This window comes from Microchirus variegatus (genome assembly GCF_963457635.1).
Source record: "Microchirus variegatus genome assembly, chromosome: 19".
NCBI classification, from domain to species: Eukaryota; Metazoa; Chordata; class Actinopteri; order Pleuronectiformes; family Soleidae; genus Microchirus; species Microchirus variegatus.
In genome coordinates this window covers 3,024,457-3,049,109 of record NC_139820.1, presented here as the reverse complement: position 1 = coordinate 3,049,109, position 24,653 = coordinate 3,024,457, and the positions used below count along the sequence as shown (strand labels likewise).

General features: G+C 43.9%; 1 protein-coding gene across 1 annotated transcript; it reads left to right on the top strand.

The window, feature by feature from the left end:
• Positions 1–6,303: 6,303 nt before the first annotated feature.
• On the top strand, positions 6,304–18,015 carry nptxrb (neuronal pentraxin receptor b; the record flags this gene model as incomplete). Its single annotated transcript, XM_083905859.1, has 5 exons — positions 6,304–7,080; positions 11,039–11,474; positions 13,929–14,170; positions 16,030–16,209; positions 17,770–18,015. The coding sequence occupies 5 exons, from the start codon at positions 6,304–6,306 to the stop codon at positions 18,013–18,015; spliced, it is 1,881 nt and encodes a 626-aa protein (XP_083761985.1).
• Between the last annotated feature and the right edge of the window lie 6,638 nt (positions 18,016–24,653).

Sequence of the window (24,653 nt, the reverse complement as noted above, 5' to 3'; positions counted from 1 at the left end):
CAAGGAGGCACTGTTGATGCATCCACACACCGTTTCCACAGGGATCGTGTGTGAAGGTACAGGGTGATGTTGGGGTCATCGTTGTAGTCTTTTATGCACTGTTCAGGTTCTTGTAAATGAATGTGATAGATAGATAGATAGATAGATAGATAGATAGATAGATAGATAGATAGATAAAAGTTATCTAGCTTAAAGTTTTCTATCAGCTAGCATAGATTTATCTATCAGTTAGCTTAAAGTTATCTATCTAACTGATGGATAACTTTAAGCTAAGAGATAGATAGCTTTAAGTAGATAGATAGATAGATAGATAGATAGATAGATAGATAGATAGATAGATAGATAGATAGATAGATAGATAGATAGATAACTTTAAGCTAACTGATGGATAGATGGATAACTTTAAGTTAACAGATTGATGGATAACTTTAAGCTAACTGATGGATAGATAACTTTATGCTAACAGATAGATAGATAGATAGATAGATAGATAGATAGATAGATAGATAGATAGATAGATAGATAGATAGTGAACTTTAAGCTAACAGATAGATAACTAAACTTTAAGCTAACAGATAGATAGATAACTTTATGCTAACTGATAGATAACTTTAAGGTAATAGATTGATAAATTAATAACTTTAAGCAGATAGATAGATAGATAGATAGATAGATAGATAGATAGATAGATAGATAGATAGATAGATAGATAGATAGATAGATAGATAGATAGATAGATAGTGAACTTTAAGCTAACAGATAGATAACTAAACTTTAAGCTAACAGATAGATAGATAACTTTATGCTAACTGATAGATAACTTTAAGGTAATAGATTGATAAATTAATAACTTTAAGCTGATAGATAGATAGATAGATAGATAGATAGATAGATAGATAGATAGATAGATAGATAGATAGATAGATAGATAGATAGATAGATAGATAGATAGATAGATAGAAGTGGTATCCTCTGTTCTATCTTAGTCAGGATATAATGAGATCGTGAGCCAGATGGAAGCAAACAGTGTTTTCATTCTCGTGGCCTATATCTACGTCTGTGTGAGTGTGTGTGCGACATCAACCACCGCTCGGGATTATTAATCCACAATCTGGGCTCCTGGTGACTGCATTATGTCGGGTGTGTAAGCTCAGTTTCAAACAACCGCGGCTTGCGGATATTACGGCATGCGGCGACGCACCTATTGAGTTTTGACGGGGAAAAAGAGCACGTTTGCACTTAAAGTGGATTAACGCGGTTTAAAATGGAGTAGGATAAAAAGGATTTTGTGTACGAGGACAGTCCTCAGAAATACATGACATAGATGCTGCGTAGAGGATTTGAGGTTGGGCTATTTTTGACAGTGTCAAATATAGAAAATGACAGTAGCAGAGCGTCATGCGTAGCACTGCAGTAACAAAGACATCTTTACGGGGCTTCATCTCATCGTCTCTTTGATGGATTGTGTAGTGAAAGCCAGCGCAGACAGTTTTGGTACCTGACGCATGAATAACGAGGTTGACATTTTTGGTTTTTCGGGGGAAGACACATAATGTACATTTAATATAACAGCCGTGATACATGATCGCTGTTATGTAAATGTCTCCCTCAGGATGTGGTTTTATGATTAACTTTGAACATTTCATCCATCATGGATCATACCATTAATCACCAGTAAAAACCGATATCCCTTAACTCTCATTCACAGCGACTGTCGGTTTAAAGCAGGAGCCTGGAACTCAAACGACCTGAGGGCCACGGGCGCTTCGAGTCTGTCCAACTAATCATGACACAGCAATAACGACATCCGTGATGATATTTCCTCATTCATCCACCTTTTGCCGCTTTATTTGATGATATTTCATCAGTGAAGTTTTTTATTTGAAGGAACTTATGAAGGGCGGAGTATTCGGACCAAACGACAACAAAAAACAACTAATCTTTCAAGAATAAATTCGGAATATTAGGGGAATAATCGAGAGATTTTGTATCGTTATTTCATTTCATTGTAAAATGGCAGGTTGCGGGTTTATTCTCTGATTACGACTTTTTTAACATTATGACAAATTTTCCCAATATTATGACTTTTTTCTTGCATTGTTACGAAATTTTTAATGACTACTTTATACCTGTAAATTACGACTTTTTTTAATATTACGACACTTTTCTCGTAAATTACAACTTTTTGTAATATTACGACTTTTTTTTAATATTACAACTTTATTCTAGGAAATTACGACTTTATTCTCGTAATATTACAACTTTTTAATATTATGACGTTATTCTCGCTATGTTGACGTTTTTAATATTACAACTTTATTTTCAATAATTACGACTTTTTTAATATTACGACTTTATTCTAGTTAATTATGACTTTTTGTAATATTACGGCTTTTTTCAATATCACAACTTTTTTTTATATTACGACTTTTTTTAATATTACAACTTTATTCTCGTAAATTATGACTTTTTTAATATTACAACTTTATTCTTGTAATATGACAACTTTTTAATACTACTTATTCTAGCAATGTTACGACTTTTTTAATATTGCTACTCTGTTCCATTAACAGTATGACTTTTTTTTAATATTACGACAATAATCCAATGATATTGCGACTTTTTTTTTACAACTTTATTCTAGTAATATTACTGGAATAAAGTTTTATTCCAGTAATATTACAACTTTATTCCAGTAATATTATGACTTTTAATATTTTGTCTTTATTCCACCCCCAAAATAATAACTTGGTTCATTAACAGTATAAATGAGTGATAATAATCTCTATATTCAATGCTACGGAGCAACATAATTAGAACATGCAGAACTCTTACATGGAAGGTAAACGGTGCATGCAGGCGTTAGCATTTAGCTCAAACATGCTAACATGCATGCAACTACACTACTTTTTTTTTTTCTTTTTTCCTTTTTGAACCAGAGCAGCGTTAGATTTATTAAGAGCGAAAGAGTGTGCGTGAAGGTCGAGAAGGCTTTTGAAATACCTCTGCACAAAGACGCCGGAATGCACTGACACGTCCACGGTCGGATTATTCCTTCTCGGTCGATTCGCTGTTGAGTTATACGACCCGGCCTGTGCTGCACTGTCTCTCTTTATTATGAATCAATGTCAGAAGCAGAAGAGTTTAGTTATCTGTTCGCCCTGCGAAGAAAAACTTTCTGAGTGTTTGTGGTGAACGAGGCCACAGAGGAGGTCAGGGTCACAGTATTTGGCATCAGTGGTGGGTTTCAGTTAAACGGCGCCTCATGCATTTTCTTCTCCACCTACGCAGTCCAGAAAACTGTAAGAGCTTTTCTGTTTTCTCCTCTTCATCACTCTCCCCCTCACTTAATTGGCGATGATGGAAATTACACAAACGTGTCCAGTGCTTGAAAAATAGGGTAGTTCTTAAAGGTGCATTATTTATTATAATAAATCTAAAGCAACTATAGCCATAAAATCCTCTTAATATGTCACAGAGACTCAGGAATAATGTTCATATAACAAACTGAACTCTCCAACAACAGTACAGCTAAAATATTAGCATAAAAAAAAAAAACATTTTGCAGACTGCAAATCATGTTTGTGTTTTGAAACCATGTGGCGCCACCTACCACCGTCTACCAATCATCGCAGTCAGTAGAGTCTCAGCTGCCGAGCAACCACGGGTTGCCAGTTACGTCAGAAAACGAAACCTAAATGACCTCCGTATTTTTGAATTTGAAAGTAGTAACCGTTTTTGGCCACATTCTTACATATGGCGCCTTTAACCCTTTAACACCTAACCCTCAAAATGTCATGTAGCTTTCGGGCCATTTTTCCAGAATAACGTCCAATATCTGGCAGTTATTTACAGTTTTACTGCATGTTAAAATAGTGTTTTTAACAATTTAAGATGAAGAAAAAAGGGTAAATGCTACATAACTGCTCTGTTTTTTTTATTTTTTACTTCAGCATCCTCTCACCCCCAGCACGACAATGAGAAAACGACTGAAACTTTCCAGAACTATACTTGGCAACCCAGTTTTTAAAGATGCCAAACTATTGTGACCCAAATCGCAGTAAGTAAATCAGGACAAGAGCAAATGCCTTATCTGTAACGCCTCATATCAATTAACATGAGATCCACTGGCCCCATCCGTGGATCACGCCCCAGACTTTGGGAACCAGGGATTTAACTCGTATTGTTTCCTTTATTTCATTTTAGACTGTACTTGTCTTTGAAGGATGTCCCTTGGTCATTCTACGATTGGAGAAGCCGCATACTTGTACTAGAATATGTGTCTGAAAAGAACATTTGAGTGATTTTCATAAAAAAAAAAAAAAAGAGCCTTCTGCATTCGAGGTTACTTGAACAGTCCCAAAGTTCGGTCCCAGTGGATATTTGATTTAAAAATAAGAACATCTGAAAGAAAGACTTAGTTCTGGAGAATGCAAATACAGAGAAGAAGAAGAACCCATACGATTAACTCTAACCCTAAAACTGAGTTCAAAAAGACCTTTAATCTGGTCACAAACACAATTTGCCTCAAAGGGCTTTACAGTCTGTACAGGGAGACACACACTCTGTCCTTAGACCCTCACATTGGACTTTACAGTCTTTAAGAGACAAGCTCTGTCCTTAGACCATCACATCGGACTTTACAGTCTGTAAGAGACATGCTTTGTCCTTAGACCTTCACTTCGGACTTTACAGTCTCTACGTTGAGACACACACTCTGTCCTTAGACCCTCACATTGGACTTTACAGTGTCTACATTGAGACACATGCTCTGTCCATAGACCCTTACAGTCTAAAAGAGTCAAGCTCTGTCTGTAGACCCTCACATCAGACTTTAAAATCTGTACAGCAAGAGACACGCTCTGTCCTTAGACCCTCAATTTGGGCTTTACAGTCTTTAAGAGACAAGCTCTGTCCTTAGACCCTCGCATCTGGCTTTACAGTCTATAAGAGATGCTCTGTCCTTAGACCTTCACTTCGGACTTTACAGTCTCTACGTTGAGACACACACTCTGTCCTTAGACCCTCACATTGAGCTTAACAGTCTGTAAGACACACGCTCTGTCCTTAGACCCTCACATTGAGCTTAACAGTCTGTAAGACACACGCTCTGTCCTTAGACCCTCACATCAGGCTTTAAAGATTTTAAGAGACACACTCTGTCCTTAGACCCTCACATCAGGCTTTAAAGATTCTAAGAGACACACACTCATCTGACTTTACAGTTTATAAGAGACAAGCTCTGTCCGTAGACCTCACGTTGGGCTTTACAGTCTGTGCAGCAAGACACATGCTCTGTCCCTAGACCCTCTCATTGGTCTTTAGAGTCTATAAGAGACGCTCTGTCCTTAGACCCTCAAATCTGGCTTTACAGTCTGTACATTGAGAGACAAGCTCTGTCCTTAGACCCTCACTTCGGCATTTACAGTCTGTACGGCAAGAGACATGCTTTGTCCGTAGACCCTCATATCAGGCTTTACAGTCTATAAGATACAAGCTCTGTCCTTAGACCCTCACTATGGGCTTTAGAGTCTGTAAGAGACGCTCTGTCCTTAGACCCTCAAATCTGGCTTTACAGTCTGTACATTGAGAGACAAGCTCTGTCCTTAGACCCTCACACCGGCCTTTAAAGTCTGTGTTCTGTAGAAAATAAAGGGCAATTGTAGCAGACGCTAATAGAGCGGCAGATAGTGATTTATTATTAATGTCTTTATTAGTTAGTGTGAATGAAGACGTATGAACATAAGGCTGTGTGTCTCCATAGACCCTCATTTTCATTTTTATTGACGCACACACACACACACACACACACACACACACACACACACACACACACACACACACACACACACACATTGATCCTCTGACTGACGCATGGCCACCGCCTCTCTCTCTCTCTCTCTCTCTCTCTCGCTCTCTCTCTCTCGCGCTCCTCCTCTCCAGCGCGCGCCGTCTCCATGGTAACGCTCGGATGAGAGCAGCTTAGCAACACAGACACTGAGCCTCAGCTTCTTCTTCTTCCTCCTTTTCCTCCGGAGCAGCGGTCAGACATCGCGGTGCCACACAGACGCAGAGCGGGGCGGAGAGAGCGCAGAAACGGCATCTCCGCGTAAGTGCCTCCGCTTTGTCAGCTCGGGTCAAAAGTGGGGATTTATATTTAGATAAACATATAACGATGATGTTCGCGGTGAACGGGCGTCTCTGACCGCTTCTCTGTTTGCTCTCCTCCAGGATCAATAGTGGAAATAAACACGCGGCCGTATTGACCTCCAGGTTAGCGGCGGTTTTCCATCCGCAGTCGTCATGAAGTTCATGGTGGTGCTCGTCGGAGCGGGCGCTCTGGCCTTCCTCGGCGCCGTCATCTGCATCGTCGCCACGGTCGGTCCGCGGAAACGCGCCGCGCCTCTCGGCGACAACGGCACGCTGTCGTCGGAGTCGCCGCTGGAGCCGCTGGAGTCCGCCGGCGCCGTGGCGCACGCGGGGCCGCTGGGCGCGCTCCACGGCGCCGAGTCCTACGACGGGGGGAACGGACTCGGCGGCGGCGGCGGCGGCGTCGGGCTGGAGGTGCCCGCTCTGAACGAGCTCAACCTCGGCGAGGAGACGGGAGGCGGCTCCGCGAAGCAGTTCAGCTTCAGCCGGCTGATCTGCACGCCCGTGCCCGTGGGAGAGTGCAACACCAAGGACCTGCGGCAGCGGAGGGAGCAGCAGCAGCAGCAGGCGGATGAGCCGCTGTACGGAGCCGGCGATGAAGACTGGAATTACCTCCGCACTACCGCGGAGGAGCTCCGGCAGACGGTGCTGCAGCAGAACGACCAGATCCTCATGGACCAGAGGACCATCCGCGAGCTGACGGGGAAGCTGGGCGAGTGCGAGAGCGGCCTGGAGGACGACGACGACGACGGCGGCAACGGCAACGGCAACGTCCCGGAGCGCGGCGTCGGCGTCTGGAGCGGGAACCGGCGCGTCATGGCCGGCGACGACGTGAGCTCGTCCACCGCGGCGCAGCTGCAGACGGCGCGGGCCGTGGAGGAGCTGGCGCGGGCCATCATGGAGCTGAAGGACCGCATTGAGAAGCTGGAGGTGAGCGAGGAAACTTAACTTTGGCACAAAAAAACAACAACAAAAACAACTTGTTGGAGATTTGGACAAAAGATGATAAATGAGTCTTATATTCCCCTTAGAATTTAAATTATAAAATAAGATTATATTATTTTAAATATGTCATAAATCAGTTGTATTAAGACCCAAAATAACCATCATACCAATTAAAATACTGTATATTCACATTCAAGGGCCACAAACTCATGTTTATATCGTATAAATCCAATAATATATACATGATGGTGGGTGAAAAATAATGCATTAATTGTGGCATATTGGAAAACATAAATCACATGGACTGTATGCTGGCGACGAGCCAAACAGGATTTTCAAGTCGCTCACATGAAATATTAATTCGCTTTTTCACCATGTACAATAATAATAATAATAATAATGATATGAATTCACGACGATTTTTCTCCAGTGTTTTGATTTTGGACTTTTAAACGGTTTAAATCTGCGTATTCTCTACGTTATATCGCACTCTTTTGCGTCAACTCGACTTGTTATTCGTGACACACACGGGGGGCCGCTCCACGTTTTTCCCTTGCACAGTGGACCCTGGGGAAATCTTTCCACCTGCTGTCTCACACACACACACACACACACACACACACACACACACACACACACACACTTTACCCTCTCTACCTCCGCATCCAAGGGCGATAAATAAAAGATGAAGCTGGACAGGAAAGAGGGTGGTGGCGGAGAGAGAGAGAGAGAGCTCAGCTTGATACTTAGCCCCAGTGTGTGTGTGTGTGTGTGTGTGTGTGTGTGTGTGTGTGTCTCAATCTCAGCTACCACACACACACACACACACACACACACACACACACACACAGCTGCATCACCATATATAAACACAGTCAGTCCCGACGTTTGTCTCTGTCGGCGTGAATTTACGACCGCTGCACGTCAAAGTCCAGCCCTGCCTCAGCATCTCTCTTGATATGATTTACTCTATCTCCTCCTTTACTGCTGCCTCACCATCATCATCATCATCATCATCATCATCATCATCATCATCACGCTCTCTAATACCGACGCTGCCACAGCCGATCCATACCGTCGTCAATACACAACGCCTCTCGCGACCGACCGTGCCGCTAACGCTGCTGCTTCACTTCGATCCTGCGCTCCACTCCTCGTCTTTTCAGTTTCATTTTTACAAACGGGAAAAAACCGCGATCTGTCCGTCGCGTTCTAAGTGATAGTGCCGGGTATTTTTGGCAGTCGTATTAGAGACGGAAAATTGAGTTCAACAAAAAGGCTCGCCAAGTAAGATCCGCTCTCACACAGGCTGCTTCTAAATCGAATCCTAGTCCGTTTGCCCGGAAAATCCGGTTCCTTTGGGGAGGTGCGAAGTCTGATCCGCAAAAAAGCAGCAAATGCTAGCTGGTCCACCTAAAAACGTCGTAGTCGTTAACTAACCCTAACCCTAAAAACGTAGGTGGTCTCGGTTCGCTTCAAGTGAAACCAAAATCCAGGAAGTGGACTACAGTCGTATTCACACCAGCTCCTTCTAAATCGAATCCAAGTCCACTTGATCAGAAAGTCCGGTTCCTTTGGGGAGGTGTGAACGCGCAACCGAACTCTGATCCGCACCAAAGCGGCAAACGCTAGCTGGTTCACCTAAAAACGTAGGTCTCGGTTCCCTTCAAGTGAAACCAAAATGCCGGAAGTGGACTACAGTCGTATTCACACCAGCTCCTTCTAAATTGAATCTCAGTCCGTTTTCTCAGAAAGTCCGGTTAGTTTGGGTTAGATGTGAACGTGCAACCGATCTCTTATCCACACTAAAGCAGCAAACGATAGCTGGTCCGCCTAAAAACGTAGGTCTTTGTTCGCTTCAGGGGAACCAAATCCAGGAAGTGGACTACAGTCGTATTCACACCAGCTCCTTCTAAATCGAATCCCGGTCCATTTTCTCAGAAAGTCCGGTTCCCTTTGGGTTAGGTGTGAACGCACAACCGAACTGATCTGCACAAAAGCGGCAAACGCTAGCTGGTTCGCCTAAAAACGTAGGTCTCGGTTCGCTTCAAGTGAAACCAAAATGCAGGAAGTGGACTACAGTCATATTCACACCAGCTCCTTCTAAATCGAATCCTGGTCCGCTTGATCAGAAAGTCCGGTTCGTGTGAATGCGCAACTTGTTTGTTTTTTGTTTGTGGGCGTGCCTCAGGAAGCAAAATAATTGTAATAAAGTATCTAATGTCTGTCAGATGATAAACGAGTTCCAGACGGAAAACGACTCCAATCCCAGTGAAGAATTCTGCTCCATTGAGTTGTTTCTACCAAAACTCAGCAGCCAATCAGCAGGCAGCTTCCTAAGGCACCGCCCACGAAACAAAAAACCACAGCGATAGCCGGGAGAAATGGCTAAACTCATTGTTACAAAGAAGCTAAGGTTGGTCTCAGTTTTGTGAAAGTGAAGCAAAACAGGAAATGGACGTCAATGCAGTGCATTGTGGGTAAAGACGTAGCGTATATGTGTCGCATGTTAGCGATAAAACGATCGGATTTGATGCGGCTCCATGTTTTGCTCTTACGTGGAGTTTTCTTGTTCATTGTTTGCCTGGTCTTCTCCTTTAGTAATTATTGATGCAGCGCCACCTCAGGCGAGGAGGGGAACTCGTTATTTAAATGGTTCGGTATAGTAGTATACATTCTCTGCTCTGTTTCTTTGTAGATCTCTGCAGACACGATCTTTGATTCCAACCAAAGAACACGACAATTAGCGAACAGGAAGTCGGCGCAAGACGACGCACTCCAGTAGCCGTCCGCGTCGTTTAGCCTCATTTCGCTTTGATAAAGTCAAAATTTGCATCATAACATCGGGCGTACTTGGATTTTAATGAAACGGCCCCAACCTTTAGATCTCATTCTCTCAGAGACTCTAATGACATTCACAAGAGCACACATGCTTTTTCATATGAATATGAATAGGAATACTAAAATGTGGGACATTGAGTTAAAATCCCAAAAATATTCATAGATGCAACATCAAAAAGGCAGCGAGTGCATCAAAGAAAGTACAATCTATGCTATTGACTATTGATTTAACAAAGAACAACACAAGAATATTTGACCTAATAAGTTAAAATTACTCTTTTAATAGGTGTTTGGAAAGTGATTAGAGTATTTAAAGGTGCCATATGTAAGAATGTGGCCAAAAACAGTTACTACATTAAAATTTTAAAATACCGAGGTCTTTTAGGTTTCGTTTTTCTGACATAACTGGCAACCCGTGGTTGCTCGGCAGCTGTTTCATGTTACGTGTCCCAGGGGAAGGGGAGTCCAGGCACCATTTAGCTCAGTTAGCTCCGTTAGCTGCATTAGTTCCTTCAGCGCCGTTAGCGCGCCTACAGTCAACCTGGAGCGGTCTGTTTATTAAACGAAAAGAGCGGCGCTACAAATAACCAGCTACAACAATGAGTGCTAGGCATGTTAATGTGCTAACGTTGGTTAACGGCGGTAAACGAACGTCAACGCGTGAGGCGTTTCCGTGACAATTGACCGGAAAAAGACGCGCGTGACGTCACGTTTACGTGCCGGGGCAGCAGAGTCCGGCCACCGTTTACCAGTTAGCTCAGTTAGCTCCGTTAGCTGCGTTAGTTCCTTTAGCGCGCCTACAGTCAAATTGGTGTGGTTTGTTTATTAAAACAAAGGTCTTTTAGGTTCCGCTTTCTGACGTAACTGGCAACCCGTTTTTGGTAGGTGGCGCCACATGCCAAACCATGAACGGTCTTTACTACCGCTACTACAAAGAGCCTCGTTTTTACTACTTTACCAACTCCCACTGCTTCTATTAGAACAACAACAACAACAACAAACCCTGCTGGTTGATGGTCTCATCGTGTGCTTCCTCTGTCGTCTTTCATTATTCATGTTCTAAACACCGATTAACATCTTATACCCTCTGTATCTGCTGCAGGCAGAGATCGGCCCGGCTGCCCTGAACCTCACCGACGCTTCTGCGAGTACTAGCGGCAGCAGCAGCAGCCCTGGCAGCAGGAGCCCGGTTTCTAACACCGTCAAGGCTCCTCTTCCTCCTCCTGCGCCTCCGTCCGCTAGCAGAGCGTCCTCCTCGCCTCCAGCTCCCGCCCCGGCGGCGCCCGCGCCGGCACCGGCACCAGCCAGCCACCGCCCGGCCTCCGCCGCGTCCCCCGCCCACAAACACCCATCGAAGGTCTCGCCCGGGCGCGGCAAGGGCACGTGGAGGGTGGAGGACCTGGAGGGCGAGCTGGAGCGGAAGATAAAGATGCTGGAGAAGGAGCGGCAAGCCATGAGGAAGGAGACCCAGGGTCAGCACGAGAAGATCAACCAGGGCATCGACACCGTCAACCACCGCGTCACCGAGCTAGAACACAGTGAGTCTGAAAACTCAAAGGTCCGGGGCGGAAGAAATAGCGGCATCTGATGGTGAGACGGCAGAAGGCAACAAATTCACGCGTCGGGTTTTTTGTCGGCAGAGCTGTTCTTCATTTGCGTACGAAAGCTTCGACTTAGGCAGAAGATGGACGACCGCAGTAAAGCAGTTTGCTCAGTTAGCTCCGTTAGCTCCTTTAGCGCCGTTAGCGCGCCTACAGTGAGCCTGGAGCGGTCTGTTTATTAAACGAAAAAGAGCAGCGCTACAAATAACCAGCTACAAAATAGTGCTAGGCATGTTAATATGCTAACGTTGGTTAACGGCAGTAAACGGCATGACGCGTTTCCATGACGATTGACCAGAAAAAGATGCGTGTGGCATCATGTTTGTGTGCCGGGGCAGCAGAGTCCAGGCACCAGTTAGCTCCGTTAGCTGCGTTAGTTCCTTTAGTGCAGTTAGCGCGCCGACAGTCAACCTGGTGCGGTCTGTTTATTAAACGAAAAGAGCAGCGCTACAAATAATCAGCTACAAAAATGAGTGCTAGACATGTAAATATGCTAACGTTGATTAACGGCGTCAACGCATGACGCGTTTCCATTTTCCGATTGACCGGAAAAAGACGCGCGTGGCGTCCTGTTTACATGCCAGGGCAGCGGAGTCCAGGCACCAGTTAGCTCAGTTAGCTCCGTTAGGCGGTATTAACAAAAATACAAACATGCTAACGGGTAGTACATTCAATTTCTGACAATAAAGGCTCCTAAATATTTCACACTAGACCTCAAAAAAGCCTCAAAATGTGCGTTGTTTTTGCTTATTTTAACCATGACGGGGACAGAAAAATGTCTCTTTTGCCCATTTTTCCAGAATAACTTCTAGTTATTGACAATTTACTGTGCGATATTATAGCGTATTAGCAATTTTAAATGAAAAAAACCCAGAAAAGATGGATCTGACCACGGCATCACTGAGCTGGGCCGAAGTGAACATTTTAATGAGAAATGTGGGCAAATTTTGTCATCACAGCAGTCGAGGAAAGAAGGCCAAGAGTTTTCTTAATGAGTTCCGTAGGTTGGAAAATGTCAAATAAAAATGAAAGTGCACAAAGTAAATGAAACGGGAGGGAAAAGCTAAACTAATTTGCTGTTCTCGAACGCAGCCTGTAAATCTTGTCCGTGTCAATGATGTAGCGGTGATATGGTTTGGGAAAATGTCACATTTGGATTGAAAAAGGTTTTTTTTTTTCCGTGAGTGATTAGTTTGTGAAATGCATCTGAAATCAATGGAACTGTGAGGTGAAAGCGAGAGAGCGCTAATGATTCTCCCAAATCATTGTCCTCAACACCTCCGACTGTCTCTCCACGTCCTCGCAGCCTCAACGATTCACAAGTTGGTTGCAAAAGTCGATCATTAGCCCTAACGGGCACTGTGTGGGCACGTGTGCAAACCAGTGCAAGCGGCGCGCGTGGCGTCGTGTTTACGTGCCGGGGCAGCGGAGTCCAGGCACCGTTTGCCAGTTAGCTCAGTAAGCTCTGTTAGCTCCTTTAGCGCCGTTAGCGTGCCTACAGTCAACCTGGAGCGGTCTGTTTATTAAATGAAAAGAGCATCGCTACAAACAACCAGCTACAAAAATTAGCGCTAGGCATGTTAGTATGCTAACGTTGGTTAACGGCAGTTAGCGGCGTCAACGCATGACACGTTTCCATGGCGATTGACCGGAAAAAGACGCGTGTGATGTCATGTTTACCAGTTAGCTCCTTTAGCGCCGTTAGCGTGCCTACAGCAAACCTGGAGTGGTCTGTTTATTAAACGAAAGAGCAGCGCTACAAATAACCAGCTACAAAAATTAGTGCTAGGCATGTTAATATGCTAACGTTGGTTATCGGCGGTAAATGTTGTCAACGCATGACGCGTTTCCATGGCGATTGACCGGAAAAAGACGCGTGTGATGTCATGTTTACCAGTTAGCTCCATTAGCTCCTTTAGCGCCGTTAGCGTGCCTACAGTCAACCTGGAGCCGTCTGTTTATTAAACGAAAAGAGCATCGCTACAAATAACCAGCTACAAAAATTAGCGCTAGGCATGTTAATATGCTAACGTTGGTTAACGGCGGTAAATGGCGTCATCGCATGACGCGTTTCCACGGCGATTGACCGGAAAAAGACGCGTGCGATGTCATGTTTACCACCGTTTACCAGTTAGCTCAGTTAGCTCCATTTGCTCCTAAGAGCAGCGATACAAATAACCAGCTACAAATAACCAGCTACAAAAATTAGTTGACCAGAAAAAGACGCGCGTGATGTCATGTTTACGTGCCGGGGCAGCGGAGTCCAGGCACCGTTTACCAGTTAGCTCCGTTAGCTGTAACAGGCACTGTGTGGGCATGGGTGCAAACACCAGAAACCTTCTCCACCTGGTCGTGACCCGTGGTTTCATCTCCATCTTTGTGTCTCCAAAGCTCTGACAGAACCTCCCTTCCCCGACGGCTTCGTCCTCTCCTTCCCCATGCGGACGGACTACATGTACGGCCTGGTGAGGAAGGAGATCACGGAGATGTACGCCTTCACCGCCTGTTTGTGGCTGAAGGCCAAAGAGGGCGGCATCGGGACCCCCTTCTCCTACTCGGTGCCGGGGCAGCCTAACGAGCTGGTGCTGCTACAGGGAGTCCACAATCCTGTGGAGCTGCTCATCAACGACAAGGTATGGGGGGGGCCTCGGGGCCGCGGGTGGGTAAAAATGACAAATGAGGTGCAGCTGTGGGACTTGAGTGTGCAGTTATGAAAGTGCACATTGTGCATAAATAATGAATGGGATTCTGGGGCCGAATGAGATCTCGTACCCTGCAGGTTTCCTTCGTAATTACTCGGCCAGGGAAATCGTTACGTCCTTATATTTGTGCGAGACATAATTAAAGGCGCCATATGTAAGAATGTGGACAAAAACGGTTACTACATTCAAATTCAAAACACAGAGGGTCTTTTAGGTTTTTGACTTAACTGGACTATACCCGTGGTTGCTCGGCAGCTGAGACTCTACTGACTGCAGTGACATAAACAGCCCCACAACATGACTCAGCTAAATAGTTTTCAGTTAAGTAACGTTAAGTCTGTCTTTTTAAAATGGCCGTGTAGACTCTTCTTGGTCGTTTCTGCTATACATTCGTACTGCTATACACTATACCTCGATTTCCAATGGTATTGCGCCGTTTTGCCCGTCATCGCTAGCTAGGGGCCTTAAGTCGAGCTACGGTTGTAGCCGTATCGGTTGTAGCTTGACGAAACAGTTGTGCTCACCTTGTCCCAGTATACAAGTACGAGTTGGGAATTGATTTATTGTATTTTGGAGTGTGTAATCTGACTTTGCTACACGATGTGGTGATACGGGCAAATTTCATGCTTGTTAGCATTAACGCAGTTTCTGGTTAAATAACGTTAAGTCTGTCTTTTTAAAATGGCCGTGTAGACGATTGGACTATTCACTGCCTTTTTACGCTATACTGCGCCCTCGATTTCCAGTAGTTTTGCGGCGTTTTGCTCGTCATCGCTAGCTAGGGGCCTTAATTCGAGCTACGGTTTTAGCCGTAGCGGTTGTAGCTTGATTTATTGTATTTTGGAGTGTCTAATCTGACTTTGCGACACGGCAAATTTCAGCTTGTTAGCATTAACTCGGTTTCTCATTAAGCTAGCCACAAGCTTGTTAGCTTAATTTCTGTTGCTGTAGTCCTATTTTTTTATGAATTGGATTTGGCTTGACGTTTTTTGGCCGTGTTAGTCCGACTTATAAATAAATAAATAGAGTTTAATACTGCAGTGACATTTTCAAAGTCAGGTTTTTGTTGAACTAACACAAGAATTCTGTTCTCCAGCGTCACGCAAATGCACTCACATTTGTAACTTCACGTACTTGTGAACTTCCTCACATTTTTTGTACTATTGATGCAAAAGGGAACGTTGATTCTCCGAGCTCTGTTAACCAAATTAAAATGTTACTGGGTGAACAGAATAAAAAAAAAAAAAAAAGTAATTGCACCTGCTTTTGAAAAGAACGCTCTTGAACATGACATTGATTCATTCAGAAGTAGAACAACACACAAAAAAAAGGAAGATTAAATTTTAATTAGATTTTGATTCAGCACAATAGAGCTTTTATTTTTGACCGTATATTTTCCTTTCTCCCAAAAAACAAAATGACAAAATGATGAAAGAGTCCGAGAGAAATCCATGAGGCACGACACGGAGGCGAGCTCCCCCCCGCAGCAGCTGTTGTTTTATATATTCTACTTTCCTTTTTTTAGTGCTTACGCTTACAGAGTGCAGCGGCGGAGCGAGCACGATTGAGATTGAGATTGTCCGCGGGACTTAGTTTTGCTGACATAAGCCACCAATGTGTCAACATTCTGTCTGAGTTACACAAACACACACACACAGGTTTGCACAGCTATCCGTTTCAGGACTTGCATTCATTTGGACAGCCTTACCAAAGCATTGTCCCTAACCCAGATAATGCCTATACCCTATACCCTAACCTGACCCCAACACCTCACTGTCTCCGACCTGCAGGTGGCGCAGCTGCCTCTGTCGCTACCGCAGGACGAGTGGCAGCACGTCTGCGTCAGCTGGACCCTGAGGGACGGAGTGTGGAAGGCTTACCAGGGAGGGAAGATGAAGGGCAGGGGAGAGGGACTGGCTGCATGGCATCCCATCAAACCTGGAGGAGTGCTCATACTGGGACAGGAGCAGGTGAGACGGATGGATGAGAGACAACATGATGTGGATGGAAGGATGGATGGATGCGAAAGATACTAAATTATGTTGATGGAAGGATGGATGGATGGCAGATAAATTAGTTGTATGGATGGTTTGATGGTTGGATGGATGGATGAGAGACAAACTGAATTATGTTGATGGAAGGATGATGATGGATGGATGGCAGATAAATTAGTTATATAGATGAATGGATGGTTGGATGGATGGATTGATGCTACACTATATTATGTTGATGGATGGAAGAATGGATGGATGGATGGATGGATTGATGTTACACTAAAGTATGTTGATGGAAGGATGGATGGATGGATTGATGTTATACTAAATTATGTTGATAGAAGGATGGATGGATGGTTGGATGGATGGATGGATTGATGTTACACTAAAGTATGTTGATGGATGGATGGACGGACAGACGGATGGTTGGATGGATTGATGGATGGATGGACGGATGGTTGGTTGGATGGATGGACGGACAGACGGATGGTTGGATGGATTGATGAATGGTTGGACGGATGGATGGATGGTTGGATGGATGGATGGATGGATGGATTGATGTTATACTAAATTATGTTGATAGAAGGATGGATGGATGGTTGGATGGATGGATGGATTGATGTTACACTAAAGTATGTTGATGGATGGACGGACGGACAGACGGATGGTTGGATGGATTGATGGATGGATGGACGGATGGTTGGTTGGATGGATGGACGGACGGACAGACGGATGGTTGGATGGATTGATGAATGGTTGGACGGATGGATTGATGTTATACTAAATTATGTTGATAGAAGGATGGATGGTTGGATGGATGGATGGATTGATGTTACACTAAAGTATGTGGATGGATGGATGGATGGATGGTTGGATGGATGGATGGATGGATTGATGTTATACTAAATTATGTTGATTGAAGGATGGATTGTTGGATTGATGTTACACTAATGTATGTTGATGGATGGATGGTTGGATGGATTGATGTTAAACTAAATTATGTTGATGGACGGATGGATTGATGTTATACCAAATTATGTTGAAGGATGGATGGATGAGAGACAAACTAATTATGTGGATGGATGGATGTATGGATGGATGGTTACATGCTGAAGTGGAGAGAGAACTATTTAAAGAGAGCACCACAAAGCTTTTGATCAGCGACAGAGCGATAGAAACCCTGAGGAAACGACCGCCGCTCTCTCCTTTATGAGTGAAACTGTAGTTACATAACCATTATGAAATCTGTCCACTGTGGAGTCAAAAACAATGACCCAGAGAGCGCTCTGCGTCTCACTGCTCATGAATAAAGGATTAAATTAAACGGAGGCATGCTGCAATCATGCAGCAAGACTTGATATCGTGGATAAAACCGGTCCCATACCATTCCAATTCTTTGGTAGCCATCCGTTGGAGTACCAGAGCAAAATGGTATGGTAAAGTCAGGGTGGAGCTAGTTGCACCCTTGCATACCGTACTATACCTAACTGAAACACAGCATAACCCTACGTTTTCTCCATCTCCCCCTACCCAAAGGATACGTTGGGCGGACGCTTCGATGCCTCCCAGTCCCTGGTCGGCGAGCTCTCCCAGTTCAACCTGTGGGATCGGGTGCTGAAGCCCGCAGAGGTGGCCGCGCTGGCCGAGTGCAGCTCCTCGGCGCTCGGCAACATCGCCCCCTGGACCGACCACGACGTGGACGTATACGGCGGCGCGACCAAGGAGTCCCTGGACCCCTGCCACGCCGCCCAGAGATCCAATCCCCCGAGCCCCAAACAGTGAAGGATCACTGGGGAGAAGTCTGGCCACGCGACGGCCCGGGGTTTGAAATGTCGATCTAAGAGTTGATTCAGGAGCTTAAAGGCGTATCATATCGGACATTACAGTATATTTATTCGGTGGTTGGAAACCTTGATGGCGGACAGTGAGATGGGGCTCCCAGGCCGTTCAGAGTTGTGTATCTGTTTTTGTGTGTTTTTGTGTTGGTGTTCACACTTACTTCTGCAGTGAGTTTTAGTCACAGGATCACCATAGCGGAGGCTGCATGAGTGGAATCGACGTCTGGCATGAACGCGACAAATGTGGACGACGTCCACGAGAGACGGTTGACTTTGGCTTTGGTTAAATGTATCAAATAACCAATAGTTTTTTTCAGGAAGAGGGTTTTATGAAAGAACCTTTAATTTCACGATGCCATAGCTAGCATAGTTTTTTTTCTTAATTTTTACAAAAAAAAGTGATTAAAAACTCATGTCCAGCTGCTTAATTGCGCAAACTGATTTAGGGCACGGTGTCGCGGTAGCGCTGATTCCAGCACTCGGTGAGTTTTGTTGATTTCTATCCGTATATGATCCCGTTGAGTGGCGTCTTGAGTGTGCGTTTAAGTTTTCTATATTGCGTACCATGATTTGGTAAAACAGTGGTCTTATAAATGTACAGTATATCGTGTATTGTATCTCTAATGCTAATGTTGTGCCAGTCTGCTCCCCCCACACCTCCCCCCCCCCCGGTTGTGCCGTAGCCCCTTACACAACTCTACAAAGTCGGGTTGCAGCATAAACAAAACCTCAACAAGTTGGATCAAATTGCGACGCATACCTGTGCGCGACCGAGGTCATCTTCGCTGTCGCTAAAGAAACATCCCCCAGTTGGGGGACATCAATTTTCTTTTGGAAAAGTTACCGACTCCAAATACAACTCGACAAACAAGCAAACACATAAGTGCAGCACTGATTCCGTGGCCCTCTCTTATGTACGTATGTGAATTCAACATTTTCCATTTCCTGTTTCAAAAGAAAGCAGCTAATGCTTCACGGTTAGACGGCATGCAGCTAAGTGGGAAGACCTTGGCGTGAGTGAAAGCAATTACACTTTTGTGAAGATATAGCTGCAGAAAAACACTGAGCATAAATAGAGAAAGAGAAATTGTATAGTGCTACAGACATAGACGTAGTCATGTTGGATCTTTTTGAATAAGTCGAGTCTCTAAAGATTTCCACTGCAGAGAAAACAAAAAAACAACAGACTGACTGATGGAGAATCAAGTTACTCAACAACTACACAACGTAATTAAATCCAAACAAAAGAGCCGTGTGTCCCAATACTGAGGCCACTTCCTTTGAAGGTTGTCTTTAAAGTGCTGTACCAGGGTTCTAGCCACGATTTATTTTAGCTAATGGTAATGGCGACCAATTTGGGGGGCTGGTGTGGCTGCTTTTAAACCTGAAAATTGGCCATTCTAAGGGTAACGTTCTTTTTACACCATATATTCTTGATGGGTCATACCCTTTGTATCTTGGCAGTGCGTAACCTTCTTGGAATGTAATGGAAACCGCGCCGCTGCGAAGGATTGGCCAAGCTTGCTAGAGCGGTAATTCTCCGTAGACCAGAACGGTCTAATTTTGGATGAACCTTTATGGGCCGTGTAGATGGTACCCTCCAAAGGATGCATCCCCTGAATTGGGGCACAGCTGTATGTGTCGGCCAGAAATCATAGCATAACGGACCCGATACGCTACCATGCGCTAGCTAGAACCCTGCTGTACCATTTAGTAGACTGACTTCAAATGAGTCCTTCCACCAATAGGTCAATCCTTCTCAATTGAAATCCCTTTTTTGTGGAAAAGACGGCAGCAAATGACCAAGGGACCTTCAGTCTTTCTCAATTATATTGCACACTCTTAGAAATAAGGGTTCCAAAGGGGTCCTTCTACAAGGGCTGAGGTTCTACCTCGAACCATTTGCTTCTGAAAAACCCTTTCCCCAAGAAAGGGTTCTTGGTAACACCAATGGTTCCAGTAAGAACCATTTTGATCCAGGGAACCCTTTGAAACCCCTTTGAATAAAGGGTTTTAAAAGGGTTCTTGGTGGAACCCTCCAAAAGGGTTCTTGGTGGAACCCTCCAAAAGGGTTCCAGGTGGAGATTCTACCTGGAGCCAAAAAAGGTTCTCCTGTGAGGACAAGCTGAAGAACCTTATATGGTTCTACTTAGCACTTTTATTTCTAAGAGCGTATCCGTCATCAAAACAAAGACGTAGCATAAATGGATGACAGAGGAATGTAGCTGCAGAGCCACAGATTGACACTGCACTGTAGCTCTGTTGCTATGGCGACAGCGAAAGGATGGGCCATGCTTGCTTAGAGGGGTAGGAGGGGGGGATTCTCCGTAGACCAGACCAGTCTAATTTTGGATCAACCTTTGTGGGCCGTGTAGGCGGGCGGCGACCTCCAAAGGATGCAGCCCCTGAATTGGGGGCACAGCCGTAAATTAGCTGTATATTAACACGTTTGCTAACATATGTCGTATTGTTTTCTTCGGTTTTGTGTGGGCTCTGCGACATAAATACTTCATCGTTTTTTTGTTTTCGTCACCGTTAGGCGTCGTCTCTGGACAACCTGCCCACTGTGAGGGTCGAGGGTTCGATCCCCACCCCCCCCCCCACCAACAACTACACTGAACCTTGTTAACACTGTGCCGTGAAGTGAACTGTGGTTTTCAATCGCACTCGGTGCTTCTGTATATTATTACCTCAAGACATCAGCACCATAATATGATTACGACCCAATTGTAAAGTGCCTGCCTGGGCTGACGTGGGCCCCCCGCCACACCCCCCCCCCCTCTACTTTCTGCCCTTTCAAAAAAAGAAAAGAAAGAAAAAGATCAAATGTTTTAATGTTTTCTTCTTCATCTTCTCTTTCATCGCTCTGTCACTTTCTCTCTTGCTTTTTCTTGGTCGTTGAAGACTTGGACACAACAAGTTTTTGCACTCGTCCTTATTTGCATCCTAATGGATTTTATGATATTGTGAAATAGGTGGATCAAAAAAAATATTATAATAATAATAAAGTGGTTATGACAACATCAATGTCTTCCCCTCGGTTTATTGAATGACCACCTGACACCTCAACTAATACAATAAGGCGATTATTCATCAGAGAAGCACCATGTTTGAGGCGGACATAATGGTTTACTCATAGATTTAACTGAGAATGTGTTGATTCGTGACCATTGATCTGCCCACACACACACACACACACACGCGCACACACACAGACACACACACACACACACTGTGATCTTCTGTATAACCCTCCACGGATGACTTTCTTATGATTGTATGATGATGATGATGATGATGATGATGATGATGTTTGATTCAATTCCCAAATCTTCCTCCACAACTAAAGCGATTACTGATTAGCCAAAACGCCAAAAAGCTGTTTTGTATATTTATTTGCATAATAAAAAAAAAAAAAAAAATAGAAGCAAGAAATGAATGTTAAGAATTTAAAACTAACTCATCTTAAAAACAAAAAATCAAAACTAAATGTTTTAATCTTTGATTAGCATTAGTGTAGCTAGCTGTTGTGACCAGGCAGGCAGCGGCTCATCAGCAGCAGCTGCGCTGTCTGGGGCAGGGAAGTGGGAGTGAAGAGGCTGGGTTAACTTGGACGTTTCCAAAGGTAAGCTAGCAAGGCTACGATCAGCATTAGCGTAGGGCTTACATAACACTGGCATGGCTGACAGTCGCAAAAGCTAGCTACGCTAATGCTAATGGAAAAAAATATTTAAAAAATGTGGTTTGCCTGATGAGGTTGCACAGTTTTTGTATTGTGTTAGCCCTACGCTAATGCTAATCGTAGCCCCGCTAGCTTACCTTTGGAAACGGTGGTTCGCCAAGTTAGCCCAGCCTCTTCACTCCCACCTCCCTGCTACAGACAGCGCAGCTGCTGCTGATGAGCCGCTGCTTGCATGGTCACAACAGCTAGCTATGCTAATGCTAATGGCAATTTTTAAAAATTGCATTGTGCTTAATGAGGTTGCACAGTGTTTGTGTATTATGTTAGCCCTACGCTAATGCTAATCGTAGCCCCGCTAGCTTACCTTCTCGCCAAGTTAGCCCAGCCTCTTCACTCCCACCTCCCTGCTCTAGACAGCGCAGCTGCTGCTGATGAGCCCCTGCCTGCATGGTCACAACAGCTAGCTACGCTAATGCTAATGCTAAAGGAACATTTAAAAAAATTGCGTTTAAACTGATGTAACCTGTGAGCACTGTTATGTCAAACAATCAGTCTGTCGGTGAGTCATCAATCCACCAGTTAGTTGGATAATCACCAGGTTCATTCTCTCCGTGTCGACGTCTCTCGTCTGTCACAGCTTGTTAGCTGAGTCACATGACCTCCTCCTCCTCCTCCTCCTCCTCCTCCTCCTACTCGACAACACTCCACTTCCTCTGCTGCTAAATTATAGATAGACCTTAATTACTTCTCCCCGAGGCTGGCAGACATTATACACAACATCCTTGTTGTGACCCACCGCCATCACAGTCACAACTACCTCATCTCAAACGATGCTATTTCTACAATAAAATTGCTCCTTTTCATTTTGTTTTTTGCGTATTTCCACATCCCGAGACGCCGACACAGTCAAGTGTGTGACTTTCCCGCTTTATTATCGGTGCTTTTCTTCATCAATAAGTGAAACGCAGCAGACTTTTTCATTCAGAGCTCGCCTGGCGCTATATTTACCGCCAGAAAACCGCTCCCTCCGTCACGATGAGTGCTCTCCTGAAGGTGTTTATTCCTCCTCCACCTCCCTTTCATACCTCCCTTCATTGTGGTTTTGACGCTCGCGTTTCTGCTAAACTGTCGCTGCCCTCTGGTGCTTTTCACCAGGGTATTTCACGTTCTCTCGCTTAGAATATTAATATAATATTTCCTTTTTTTTGTCAAAAATACCTTCATATAACAAACTGAACTCACCAACAACAACAGTGCAGACAAAATATTTGCATTAAAACATATATTTTGCAGACTGCAAATCGTGTTTATGTTTTGAAATCGTGTTTTGGCGTCATGTGGCGCCACCTACCGCCGTCTACCAAGTCTCAGCTGCCGAGCAACCACGGGTTGCCAGTTACGTCGGAAAAGTAAAACCTAAAAGACCTCGGTATTTAGATTTTGAGTGTAGTAACTGTTTTTGGCCACATTCTTACATATGGCGCCTTTAATGTGTAAAAATAAACAAACAAAAAAACATTACAAAGCAACAATTTTAATCAGTGCTGGGCGCGAAGCCTGAACCTTCCTACAACATCGGCAGGGAGTCGGCTCCCCCCGATACCTACAGTGGACAAAGAGGTGTGAAAACACCGCCTAGAAAGGAAGACTCTTTGTCCATTGGGGGGGATGCGAAAGGGGATTTGCTCAGGTATACATGTGGAGGGCTCACGATCCTATGTATCCCTATATCCAACACACAGAGGGCAACGAAACGAGATAACAAGACGTTTCCCCCCCGCGATGCTTCCTGATGGCATCAAATTGGGTTATCAAAAGGCGGAAATCAAATTCGGCGCCTCTTAATCCAGTCGAGTGGATCCTCACAGTACAGTATTTGCTGGCTCCGCTTCCCTTTTGTCGAATTGCCACGGAAATCTATCACGATTAATTTTTTCTCCGCAGAGTTTCATTAACACCAGTTATGTGGGTATGTGCGGCAGTTTTTTTTTTTTCATTATTGGATGAATTTGATTGGATTTTAAAAGGTCAAAAACTAATGAAAACGCCATTTTCAAAGGTCTGCTGTTTGACGGATCTATAACTCAATATCATTCAGTTTAAAACAACACAAAGGAGTTGGCGCCAAGTATATACTGTACTGAACGAATACACTGTATAACGAGGCTATTCAACTTAAGGCCCGGGGGCCCAGATCAGGCCCTTCAAGCACTTTGGGCCGGCCCGCGGCCCATTAACCCATAAATTATGAATGTATTATTTAAAAAAAACCTTTGAGCTAATAGATAGATAGATAGATAGATAGATAGATAGATAGATAGATAGATAGATAGATAGATAGATAACTTTACGCTAACTGATAGATAACTTTAAGCTAACTGATAGATAACTTTAAGCTAACTGATAGATAACTTTAAGCTAACTGATAGATAACTTTAAGCTAACATATAGATAGATAGATAGATAGATAGATAGATAGATAGATAGATAGATAGATAGATAGATAGATAGATAGATAGATAGATAGATAGATAGATAGATAACTTTAAGCTAACAGATAGACAGATAGATAGATACATTTAAGCTAACGCATAGATAACTTCAAACTAACAGATAGACAGATAGATAGATACATTTAAGCTAACGCATAGATAACTTCAAACTAACAGATAGACAGATAGATAAATACATTAAAGCTAACGGATAGATAACTTTAAGCTAACAGATAGATCATTTTAAGCTAACGGATAGATAGATAGATAGATAGATAGATAGATAGATAGATAGATAGATAGATAGATAGATAGATAGATAGATAGATAGATAGATAGATAGATAGATAGATAGATAGATAGATAGATAGATAGATAGATAGCTTTAAGATAGATAGATAGATAGAT